Source organism: Actinia tenebrosa, unplaced genomic scaffold, assembly GCF_029948245.1.
Source record: "Actinia tenebrosa isolate PJP-AT-01 unplaced genomic scaffold, QUT_ActTen_1.0 PGA_scaffold4__44_contigs__length_22323623, whole genome shotgun sequence".
Lineage (NCBI taxonomy): Eukaryota > Metazoa > Cnidaria > Anthozoa > Actiniaria > Actiniidae > Actinia > Actinia tenebrosa.
In genome coordinates, this window is record NW_028292581.1 from 3,378,203 (window position 1) to 3,391,110 (window position 12,908).

General features: G+C 37.4%; 1 protein-coding gene and 1 long non-coding RNA gene across 3 annotated transcripts; one reads left to right on the forward strand and one right to left on the reverse strand.

The window, feature by feature from the left end:
* Positions 1–62: 62 nt before the first annotated feature.
* LOC148906878 (RING finger protein 32-like) lies at positions 63–12,789 on the reverse strand. Of its 2 annotated transcripts, none has more exons than XM_089036998.1 (9): positions 12,653–12,789; positions 11,546–11,786; positions 10,974–11,116; positions 10,840–10,872; positions 10,446–10,570; positions 9,437–9,545; positions 8,397–8,509; positions 8,097–8,160; positions 63–359 (listed from the first exon to the last, which is right to left on the reverse strand). In XM_089036998.1, exons 1-9 carry the CDS (start codon positions 12,704–12,706, stop codon positions 246–248), a joined length of 996 nt encoding a protein of 331 aa, XP_088893124.1. In that variant the 5' UTR covers positions 12,707–12,789; the 3' UTR covers positions 63–245. The 2 variants fall into 2 exon arrangements, with proteins under 2 accessions (XP_088893124.1, XP_088893123.1); XM_089036997.1 differs by lacking the exon at positions 63–359 and adding an exon at positions 7,250–7,471.
* On the forward strand, positions 7,465–9,916 carry LOC148906879 (uncharacterized). The gene is made up of 2 exons (XR_016121154.1): positions 7,465–7,660; positions 9,464–9,916. It is a non-coding gene; the product is annotated as an uncharacterized LOC148906879 (long non-coding RNA).
* Positions 12,790–12,908: the final 119 nt, after the last annotated feature.

Consider the following 12,908-nt stretch of genomic DNA (forward strand, 5'->3'; position numbering starts at 1 on the left):
AGGAAAACCAACTTAAATTTGAAGGCTGAGAACATGAATAATTTTCTAACACTTCAACAGTATGAATAAAATCAATATATAATATGAATAAAGTAACTAGTCTGGACGTAAAAGACAGCTAAGCAAGAAAAACATTGTTACTTTGAACTTCTGTTCCTGTTCGAGTTAAACAACCACCATTTTTTGGACTTAACTTCTCTCTTAAACTTAGAAAAACAAACTGAAATAATTGTAGAGTAAACAAACTAACCACTCACCTGTATTCTTGCGTTTTGGTCTGTCAAAGCCTTTCGTACCATCTTAGTATTCGGGTTGACTACTTCATATCTGTAACTCGTCGTCATCAAACGTTCTGCCATCTTTATCAACGATGAAAAAAGTTTCAAAAAATCCTAGAACTCTTTCGAAGTGTTTGCTTGTCTTAACGTTTTATCGTTTAGGAAAATTTAAGGCTTTGAGAGAGAGCCTCATTAATAAGTTAATAAACTTCTGTAGTTACCATGGGAACGATAAACAATGTCATGGTAATAGGCAGACAACAATAGCGAGAGTAATTATATCAAGCGATGTATTGTTGGTTGGCAAACAATGAGGATTTGACAGTGTAGTTGTAATTGGTTATCTTGTTTGTTCTAATACCAAAACACACAAACCCAGCATTGAGTGAAATTACTGCAATAGTCTGGAGACAGTTGTAGCTGGCTTTACAAAAACCCCCTTGTTTAGAGAGAACATTTGGTTAAAAAATAACATATTTTTTAATGAATAGCCTTCTTATAATTACAATTTGACTTCTACCAGAGTCTGTAGCGGATTATACAGTTTCGAACATTCATTCTAAAATACAGTCATGTCTTTTTGCTCGTTTTACGATTCACAGCACACTTTTTCGTAGGGATCAAATGTCACTTGTTTTTCGGTAATACGTTCATGTTCTATATACACCAAACTGCCAATTCGGACTATATATTTTTCTTGTATTTATGTGATTTGGCATCATTTGCTGTCATTGGGTGTCATTCTCCATCATTCGCCACCATTCCCCTTCATTCCCGTCAGTCACCGTCATAAGACATCTCACTATCTTTGAACATGATTGACCATGATTGACATTCATTCGCCATCATTCACCATCATGGACCATCATTCACCATCATTCACCATCAGTCACCATCATTAGACATCATTCACCGTCATTAGACATCATTCACCATCATTCACCATCATTAGACATCATTCACCGTCATTCACCATCATTAGACATCATTCACCATCATTCACCATCATTCACCATCATTAGACATCATTCACCATCATTAGACATCATTCACCGTCATTAGACATCATTCACCATCATTCACCATCATTAGACATCATTCACCGTCATTCACCATCATTAGACATCATTGACCATCATTGACCATCATTGACCATCATTGACCATCATTGACCATCATTAGACATCATTCACCGTCATTAGACATCATTCACCGTCATTAGACATCATTCACCATCATTAGACATCATTCACCGTCATTCACCATCATTAGACATCATTGACCATCATTGACCATCATTGACCATCATTGACCATCATTAGACATCATTGACCATCATTAGACATCATTGACCATCATTGACCATCATTAGACATCAGTAGACATCATTAGACATCATTCACCGTCATTGGACATCATTCACCATCATTGACCATCATTAGACATCATTCACCGTCATTAGACATCATTCACCGTCATTAGACATCATTCACCATCATTGATCATCATTGACCATCATTAGACATCATTGACCATCATTCACCGTCATTCACCATCATTCACCATCATTAGACATCATTGATTATCATTGACCATCATTAGACATCAGTAGACATCATTGACCATCATTGACCATCATTGACCATCATTGACCATCATTGACCATCATTAGACATCATTCACCGTCATTAGACATCATTCACCGTCATTAGACATCATTCACCATCATTAGACATCATTCACCGTCATTCACCATCATTAGACATCATTGACCATCATTGACCATCATTGACCATCATTGACCATCATTAGACATCATTGACCATCATTAGACATCATTGACCATCATTGACCATCATTAGACATCAGTAGACATCATTAGACATCATTCACCGTCATTGGACATCATTCACCATCATTGACCATCATTAGACATCATTCACCATCATTAGACATCATTCACCGTCATTCACCATCATTGACCGTCATTGACCATCATTGACCATCATTAGACATCATTCACCATCATTCACCATCATTCACCATCATTCACCATCATTAGACATCATTCACCATCATTGATCATCATTGACCATCATTAGACATCATTGACCATCATTCACCGTCATTCACCATCATTCACCATCATTAGACATCATTGATTATCATTGACCATCATTAGACATCAGTAGACATCATTCACCGTCATTAGACATCATTCACCATCATTGACCATCATTAGACATCATTCACCGTCATTAGACATCATTCACCATCATTCACCATCATTGACCGTCATTGACCATCATTGACCATCATTAGACATCATTCACCATCATTCACCATCATTAGACATCATTCACCATCATTGATCATCATTGACCATCATTAGACATCATTGACCATCATTGACCATCATTCACCGTCATTCACCATCATTAGACATCATTAGACATCATTGACCATCATTAGACATCATTCACCATCATTGACCATCATTGACCGTCATTCACTATCATTGACCATCATTGACCATCATTAGACATCATTAGACATCATTAACCGTCATTCACCATCATTCACCATCATTAGACATCATTCACAATGATTAGACATCATTCACCATCATTGACCATCATTGACCATCATTAGACATCATTGACCATCATTGATCATCATTGACCATCATTAGACATCATTGACCATCATTGACCATCATTCACCGTCATTCACCATCATTCACCATCATTAGACATCATTAGACATCATTGACCATCATTAGACATCATTGACCATCATTGACCATCATTGACCGTCATTCACTATCATTGACCATCATTGACCATCATTAGACATCATTAGACATCATTAACCGTCATTCACCATCATTCACCATCATTAGACATCATTCACAATGATTAGACATCATTCACCATCATTGACCATCATTAGACATCATTCACCATCATTCACCATCATTAGACATCATTCACCATCATTCACCATCATTCACCATCATTAGACATCATTGACCATCATTGACCATCATTGACCGTCATTCACCATCATTAGACATCATTAGACATCATTGACCATCATTAGACATCATTGACCATCACTGACCATCATTGACCATCATTAGACATCATTCACCATCATTCATCATCATTGACCATCATTGACCATCATTGACCATCATTAGACATCATTGACCATCATTGACCATCATTGACCGTCATTCACCATCATTAGACATCATTAGACATCATTGACCATCATTAGACATCATTGACCATCATTGACCATCATTGACCATCATTGACCATCATTGACCATCATTAGACATCATTGACCATCATTCATCATCATTGACCATCATTCACCATTCATCATTCGCGATCGTTTACGATGATTAAAAACACAACAACACTTTACAACAGGGGCCAAACAAAACAAGAGAAACAAACAAAAGAGTGGATGGGAAAATGTTTGAACAGTTCGGGATATACACCTACTTGCAAAAACGTTGTCATACGAAAATAGAACATTAGTGATTTAGTGTGATAGGAATTATATTAAAAAACAAAAGACCACTGAAGCTGAACTTTTTCTTTTGTCTTTTAACGTATTCCTTTCTCACTAAATCACTAATGTTCTAATATCGTATGACAACGTTCTTGCAAGTAGGTGTAGATATATCCCCGATAAACAGAAAAGCCGCGATAACTGTATCCCCTCCCCTCCCGTACCCATGAAACTTAATTTTTCGCGCGTTAGCACCAGAATCCGATGCAATATTTAAAAGATGGACATTATCCTAACAGTAAGCCAGATAAAGTGTTCTACGGCGATTTTTACGGCGTCTTAGTAAAAATGCTTGATACGATCGTGAGAAAAGCGCTTTATGTTACTTATATGTGAATAACTCAAAGAAAAAGCCCAGTGATCCAAGAAACGAGCCATAAGCCCACACTTGTGGAAGTCCATGAGACAAGGCAACTCCATTGAAATTTTTGTAGTGTCCTCAGCTGTGTGTACAAAATCCAGAAGTCACATCAACAATATCTACTGTACATGCCACCTTACAGCCCTGGTGAGGACATCAGTGGACAACTGTATCTCCTGTGCGAGATCATCAGATTGACCTGAGAGTTTGGCAGGCACGCCAGAACACTTCGCCAGAGAGGGGCTTATGTAACGCAGGTCAGCTATGAAGTAGCGTGGGCATTAGCTTCAGTTTTACAGCCATCTGCTTATTAGATAAGCCTAATGAGCCTATGCTTCAACATGGTCAATGATGGTCAGTGATGTCTAATGATGGTCAATGATGTCTAATGATGGTGAATGATGTCTAATGATGGTGAATGATGGTGAATGATGGTGAATGATAGTGAATGATGTTGAATGATGTTTAATGATGGTGAATGATGGTGAATGATGGTGAATGATGGTCAATGATGGTCAATGGTGTCTAATGATGGTGAATGACGGTGAATGATGTCTAATGATGGTGAATGATGGTGAATGATGGTGAATGATGGTGAATGATGTCTACTGATGTCTAATGATGGTGAATGATGGTGAATGATGTCTTATGATAGTGAATGATGGTCAATGATGGTCAATGATGTGTAATGACGGTGAATGATGGTGAATGATGTCTAATGACGATGAATGATGTCTAATGATGTCTAATGATGGTGAATGACGGTGAATGATGGTGAATGATGGTGAATGATGTCTAATGACGGTGAATGATGTCTAATGATGTCTAATGATTGTGAATGATGTCTAATGATGTCTAATGATGGTCAATGATGTCTAATGATGTCTAATGATGTTGAATGATGGTGAATGATGTTGAATGATGGTGAATGATGTCTAATGATGGTGAATGACGGTGAATGATGTCTAATGATGGTGAATGATGGTGAATGATGGTGAATGATGTCTAATGATGGTCAATGATGGTCAATGATGGTCAATGATGTCTAATGATGGTGAATGATGGTGAATGATGGTGAATGATGGTGAATGATGGTGAATGATGTCTAATGATGTCTAATGATGGTGAATGATGTCTAATGATGGTGAATGACGGTGAATGATGGTGAATGATGTCTAATGATGGTGAATGACGGTGAATGATGGTGAATGATGGTGAATGATGTCTAATGACGGTGAATGATGTCTAATGATGGTGACTGATGGTGAATGATGGTGAATGATGTCTAATGATGGTGAATGATGGTGAATGATGGTGAATGATGTCTAATGACGGTGAATGATGTCTAATGATGGTGACTGATGGTGAATGATGGTGAATGATGGTCCATGATGGTGAATGATGATGAATGATGGTCAATGATGTCTAATGATGGTCAATGATGTCTAATGATGTCTAATGATGTCTAATGATGGTAAATGATGGTGAATGATGGTGAATGATGGTGAATGATGGTGAATGATGGTGAATGATGTCTAATGATGGTGAATGATGTCTAATGATGGTCAATGATGGTCAATGATGGTGAATGATGTCTAATGAGGGTGAATGATGTCTAATGATGTCTAATGATGGTGAATGACGGTGAATGATGGTGAATGATGGTGAATGATGTCTAATGACGGTGAATGATGTCTAATGATGTCTAATGATGGTGAATGATGGTCAATGATGTCTAATGATGTCTAATGATGGTGACTGATGGTGAATGATGGTGAATGATGGTCCATGATGGTGAATGATGATGAATGATGGTCAATGATGTCTAATGATGGTCAATGATGTCTAATGATGGTGAATGATGGTCAATGATGGTCAATGATGGTGAATGATGGTGAATGATGGTGAATGATGTCTAATGATGTCTAATGATGGTGAATGATGGTGAATGATGTCTAATGATGGTGAATGATGGTGAATGATGGTGAATGATGGTGAATGATGGTGAATGATGGTGAATGATGGTGAATGATGTCTAATGATGTCTAATGATGGTGAATGATGGTGAATGATGTCTAATGATGGTCAATGATGGTCAATGATGGTGAATGATGTCTAATGATGGTGAATGACGGTGAATGATGGTGAATGATGTCTAATGACGGTGAATGATGTCTAATGATGGTGACTGATGGTGAATGATGGTGAATGATGTCTAATGATGGTGAATGATGGTGAATGATGGTGAATGATGTCTAATGACGGTGAATGATGTCTAATGATGGTGACTGATGGTGAATGATGGTGAATGATGGTCCATGATGGTGAATGATGATGAATGATGGTCAATGATGTCTAATGATGGTCAATGATGTCTAATGATGTCTAATGATGTCTAATGATGGTAAATGATGGTGAATGATGGTGAATGATGGTGAATGATGGTGAATGATGGTGAATGATGTCTAATGATGTCTAATGATGGTGAATGATGGTGAATGATGTCTAATGATGGTCAATGATGGTGAATGATGTCTAATGATGGTGAATGACGGTGAATGATGTCTAATGATGGTGAATGATGTCTAATGACGGTGAATGATGTCTAATGATGGTGACTGATGGTGAATGATGGTGAATGATGTCTAATGATGGTGAATGATGGTGAATGATGGTGAATGATGTCTAATGACGGTGAATGATGTCTAATGATGGTGACTGATGGTGAATGATGGTGAATGATGGTCCATGATGGTGAATGATGGCGAATGAATGTCAATCATGGACAATCATGGTCAAAGATAGTGAGATGTCTTATGACGGTGACTGACGGGAATGAAGGGGAATGGTGGCGAATGATGGGGAATGACACCCAATGACAGCAAATGATGCCAAATCACATAAATACAAGAAAAGTATATAGTCCGAATTGGCAGTTTGGTGTATATAGAACATGAACGTATTACCTGTTTTTCATAGATGTAAATAAAGAATAGCGTTCTTGATCGATATACGAGTGACGTCATCATAAGGTCTTCTTACAGTACGTTGATCTACATACAGGACACACATGCCGTTCATTCACCGTGAATTCTTCAAAAGCCTCCAAACATGTAGCATGAAACACATGGGAACAAGAGAGTAACACGGTGGGTCTGGAGGTAGTTTTATCACGCTTGTTGTATAACCCTTGGTGCGATAACGGCATGATACAAATGGGACAGTCATGACAACACCGCTCCACTGCCTGAAACAATAACCAGCAGCGTGTATGGTATACTGACAGCAAGGGATATAAAGTAGTGAACGATATGCTAGAAAAATAGTGATAGCTCATAACTTCTACTTTGGAACCTTAAAAACATCATAGAGGCATTGTTATCAGCTGTTACCATGGGTAGGTCTACTGAATAAAGGTATATGCTCTAGACCCCAGGTACGTGTCCTTACTATATATGGAAACGATGGGCTTGGTGGGGCATTTTATGGTAAAGTATTAATCACGCAATACCTAGGGAAAATTGGTGTCCGTGTTGGGGTCATGCCACACCAATGACAGATTCTTTATTGTGTTATCTCAATGGCCTCTATCAACAGTTATGGCAAAAGCAATTGAACTGGAAGACAATGTTTGTGTCTTGCAACAGAAGTCCTGTATAATACTTCATAAGTCGTCTACTGAAAGATAGATTTGAAGCTTTTCTACTAGCAGGAAGGACTGTAAAAAGTAAAAGTCCCCAGCAAGCAATAAAAGAGCGAACTTCAGGACAACCTCGAAGCTAGTTAAGCAAATGAATAATTTTGGTATAACACCTTTATAGGAAAATAGTGGATTGGATAAACCAGTACCCAAGTAAAACAGTGTAACTTACCTTTAATTGGACTTCATCCCACTGGTCATCACTGATGTAGTTGAAGCGATCTTCTTCAACTTTGCTGTGGAGTAAAAATGAAAAACGGATTGAAATGAAATAAAAGAATGGGAAATTAAATACAGGCACAGAATAGAATCGTGGGATGATTATGCAAAAAATTGAACCAATCAAATTAACGGTCGATTTTTGTGTTACCAGAGCCTTTGATTTTTCGTTAGAAAGGTGAGAAGGCTTTGGGTACAGGAATGAAATGGAGTTATGAATAATAGGGTGTATTGGAATAACAATATTTCATACCTCATAATATTTCTACTACTAGCAATAGACTGATCAATCTCAGACATCAAGTCATCAATGTTCTGACTGCTGGTTTCCGTTGAGTAAATGAGACGATCTGTTATACTTTGCAGCTATTAACACAAAAATGAAACAAACAAAAAAAAAGAAAGATGAAGGACAAGTAGGAATTTAACTGTCTGTATCCAAGGATCCACAAGCCTCTTTGAATTTGGGTACCAAGTTTATTTTTGAGGCTTCTGATCATTTTTGTGAGGATCCCAATCATCTTTAGAACGACCAAAGTATCTTTTTAGGCTCGTAATTTACCTATTACGAATGTTCTTATGTGATATCCGATCCCATCCCACATGGCTCACCACCTCATCTCTCATGTACTACTTTTTAGTGGGATTTACCAGCTCACTAGATACACCATGCTGACGAGGCCCAATACAGGCCAAAACAGCTGTCCACAGTTTCTAGTTGAGCTGGCTCATTTTGTACGCCATTTGAAGTTGTGAAAAGAGGACCAAAGTATCTTTTTATGGGTTCCACGCATTTTTAGGAGGATTCAGGTATCTTTTAGGAGGTCCCAAGCATTTTTGGGGGGGTCTCAATATTTTAACATTCCTAGGCAGCACAAATCTAGTGAGAGTTGAAAAAACATTTTTCATTCTATCTTCTCTTTGCAAAGAAATATCCAATTTCTAGAATGTGTAGTTCAAGAAATCATCCAAACCTCCCCTCCCCTCCACAGAGGATTTTCTTAAATACCCCCTCCCCACCTCCAGAAATTCCAATGTCCCTCCATACAAAATTTGTAATTTTGTTATTTCTCTGAACCCTTACCTCTTGGAAATTCCAAATTTCTCTGTAGGGGTTGAGTGGGGTGAGGGGGGGGAGGGGGGTGGATACTTTCTGGAACTACATAATCTTTGGAAAGACAAACACTTAGCTTTAGATAACTTCAAATGTTACACTTCCCTCCTCATGTATGTGTTAACCTTAAACTTTTCCCCCCTGCAAACAAATGTTTTAATGGTTTTTCTATTTCTAACCTTGTCTTCATAAAATTTCTTCCTTAGTTTTGGATCCTTGGGTGGAACAGTTTGTCTCAGGTTCTTGTACCAGGTACGAACAACATAGCCTCTCCAAACAGCTTGAATTCTTTAAAATAAGACAACAATTGATAGTGTTAGTAACCTCAAACAATAATTAAGGCTTTGTCTATTATGAAAACCCCTGTCTACACTACAGGATGTGCAACACTCAAAAGTATGACCTTATTTTAATGTATTTGCATCTTTCTATACACAGGCTTTTTGATGCCATAACAAGCATTAATGCACGCCTCATTTGGTAAAACCAGCCAGCTTTGCATCAAAATGTGTTGGTTCAATGTATGAAAACCCATACACAGAATTATGCCAAATACATTAAAATGTGGACATACTTTTGTGCGTTGCGCTGTAATGAAAATGCTCTGGAAAAAGATATTTTTAAATAAGTTTTAATAAAGTACAGTCAAATGCTTATAAGAGCACAGTTCTACATATTTTTTTTTCTTTGTTGGTCTAAACTTATCTCAATCTCCTTCCTTTTTAAACCTCTAAGTTAAAATCAGGGCTTAAAATGACTGGACAACGGACAATGTCGGGCCAGTAATGTTTAACCAGAAATTAGTTATGACTAAGCTAAAACTAACTTCACCTGTGATCATGAAAGGCAACTGATCGGTCGTTAATTTTTAAAAGCCAGATAAATTTTATTTTGCTCTTGCTTGTATCATAATTTCTGGAACGCCCTTCATCCAAACATTAATTGTACTTCAATCTATATTAATACATTTAAACTGCTTCCTTCAAGTCTTGTCTGAAAGTTTTTTATTTTTACTTGAGTCAACTACATGTGTATATTATTGATTATTATATTAAATGTCCATGTGTAGAAAATCATCTGTCCCCTTTACTGCCACCCAAACCCTTTATTATTCATCCTTGCTAACTTTCTGAATGCTAAATAAAATAAAAAATACTAAACTTCGAACAGAACTTTTGCATTTCTTACTTTGTTGCACATTTGATTCTGTGTTGCTTGGCACCTTCATGAATCACTCTCTTTTGGTACTGTTCTTTGCGGCACATTGGGCAACACTTACGACCAGAAAACCTCTCAAATGCTTCAAGGCAGGCCTGAATAAGAGTTTTTGACATTTTGCTAGTGGTTTGATACTCATGAAGCTCTCATGAAACAAGGCTTTTTCAAAATAAAGGATTGAAGACTGCAATTTTTGTGAGGCATGGTTTTTTGTTGTTTGAGTGTATCATGCAAGTTTTATGTATCTTAGAGTGTATGCAGTAAAACCATAAATTAAAAACAAAGTTGATACCAGCAAATAGTACTAATTACTGACTAATAGTTGCTTTCAGACAACCTGAACACTTAATGAAAAATAACCTACCCTATGGAACACATGACTGCATGAGAGAAGAACCTGCAGAAAATAATCCATAATTTAATATCACAAAATGTAACCTTAATCTATTTTCATTTCCTTTTTTAAATATCTGCTTATTAATGAGTTTTATATAATACCTGTTGCTGGACCCCAAAATCTTCCTTGCATATGACACAAGGTTGATTAGAATCCATTCTTGCATTGGACTGCTGTTTTACTTCCTGCCACTCATTGTCGGATAGTAACTGTTCTGGTGCATCTATTATACCAAGCTTCTGGGCTGGAAATTTACCAAATGCAGTAGGTTACATAATATTCATATTTATATCAGAAAAAGATATAGGTATGCATGTGTATTAGTTTGTTTATCCTGTTGGCTTATTATTAAAAATCTTAACTCCAGTTGTGCATCTACAATCATTACTCCTACACAATATTGGAAACACAGCCAATTAGAATGCAGGAAAGCTCTTGCATGTGTAACTTTTAATTCATTTATTTCACTTTGGGTTAGAATACTGCAGGTTTCCACAAACCTACAAATGTAATGGTTTCCAGTTTCCAGTACAGTTTTAGCCAACTGTTTTGACAGCCACTTTGACAACCAAGAACCCAAACTTCCCCCATGCACCACCCTCTCCCTTTGAATCTGCACGGGCCTAATCCCCCCATCATCACTACCAAGCCAAGAAGCTTTATTGAACCTCACCAAGAGTAAGAGGTGGAAGCTTAGGATCCAAGACATACTCCTCTTCTTTTACAACCTTTTTGGTGCTGTCTACAGATGATGGCGAGGAGGATGAAGAAGAAGAAGAAGCTTTGGTCTTATTCTTCTGTCTTGATGCTACTGGTAGACGGTGGTTGATTTTCTTTTTATTGAAGGGATCTTGTAAGGAAAGTGATCGTGAGAGGTGATCTTGAAGGGCTACAGCAGCCATTGCTGTACTGGCCTGGAAAAATGAATAAGAATTAATGATAATAATGATAATAATAATAATGATGATGATGAAGAAGAAGAAGATGTGATGATGATAATAATAAATAAATAATAAAAATAATATGATGATGATGAATAAGCATAATCTATTTGTGGGGTGGTACAGTATGTGGAATTTGTTGAGTTAAGCCTGGTTTTCGCTAGCGACGGAAGCAGAAGCGGAAGCAGAAGCATAAGACGTCTTATGTTCCTGTGAAAATCAAAAAACGGAGACGTAAGTAGAAGCAGAACATCGATGGAAGCATAAGCAGAAGGAACGGAAGGTTTCCTTTTCCTTATGCTTCTGCTTTTGCTTCCGTCCTTACGTCGCTAGTGAAAACCAGATCCTTATGCTTCCGTCGCTAATGTGCAGAAGCACAAGGTGGTAAGCCAATCAAATTCTCGTACTCAGTACCTGCACGGGAACCTTTCTATTGTTCCTCTTATGCTTCCGTCGCTTATGTCGCTAGTGAAAATCAGCCTTTACTGTTTTCAAGCAACACTTACATGTGGGAGGGGGTGGTTATCAAGTAAACGCTGGTAATTGTATATTCATTATGTTCTATATATTCCGAGGGGCATAAAACTTGTAGGTTTGTAGAGTGGAAGCTACCAAAAAGGTGTCATATTTTTAAAACCTACAACAAACATTATTAAACCTCCTCCGCCCCTAAGTTTAGAATTGTTCCTTAGTTAATATTATTTTTATTTAAATATATCTTAACCCTAAACTAGACTGGATGTTCTTTTTCCTAGCAGTTGCTATCGTCAAGACGTAAACTGAACTTTGTAAACAAACTAAGTTCTTCCATCATTTATAGCACAACGTTTTAGCCTTACCGCACTTTCATGCCTGCTCCCTTTCCTACCCTTGTTCCTGTCCAAGTGACTCATTTCAAAGCTCTAAATAACTGGTTAACAATCCCAAATCTTTCATTTATTCTTGGCGTCGTTGTCAACTGATCCGCCATCTTGAAAACCCCGCGCACTTTACCTCAGCCACAGGAAGACCAAGCTAAGCTTTAGTAAATGTTTTTTAAAAAATTGTAAAAGTAAAATGTTTTTCCCTCCCTAAAATGCAAGATTTGAAAACACT

Coding starts and splice junctions, on each gene's coding strand:
- LOC148906878 (XM_089036997.1), bottom strand. CDS start 12,706: ATGAGTCACTTGGACAGGAACAAGGGTAGGAAAGGGAGCAGGCATGAA. Junction 11,117..11,545: donor GCTTCCACCTCTTACTCTTG/GTGAGGTTCAAT, acceptor GTAAATTTCCAG/CCCAGAAGCTTGGTATAATA. Junction 8,510..9,436: donor AGAAATTTTATGAAGACAAG/GTTAGAAATAGA, acceptor TTGTGTTAATAG/CTGCAAAGTATAACAGATCG.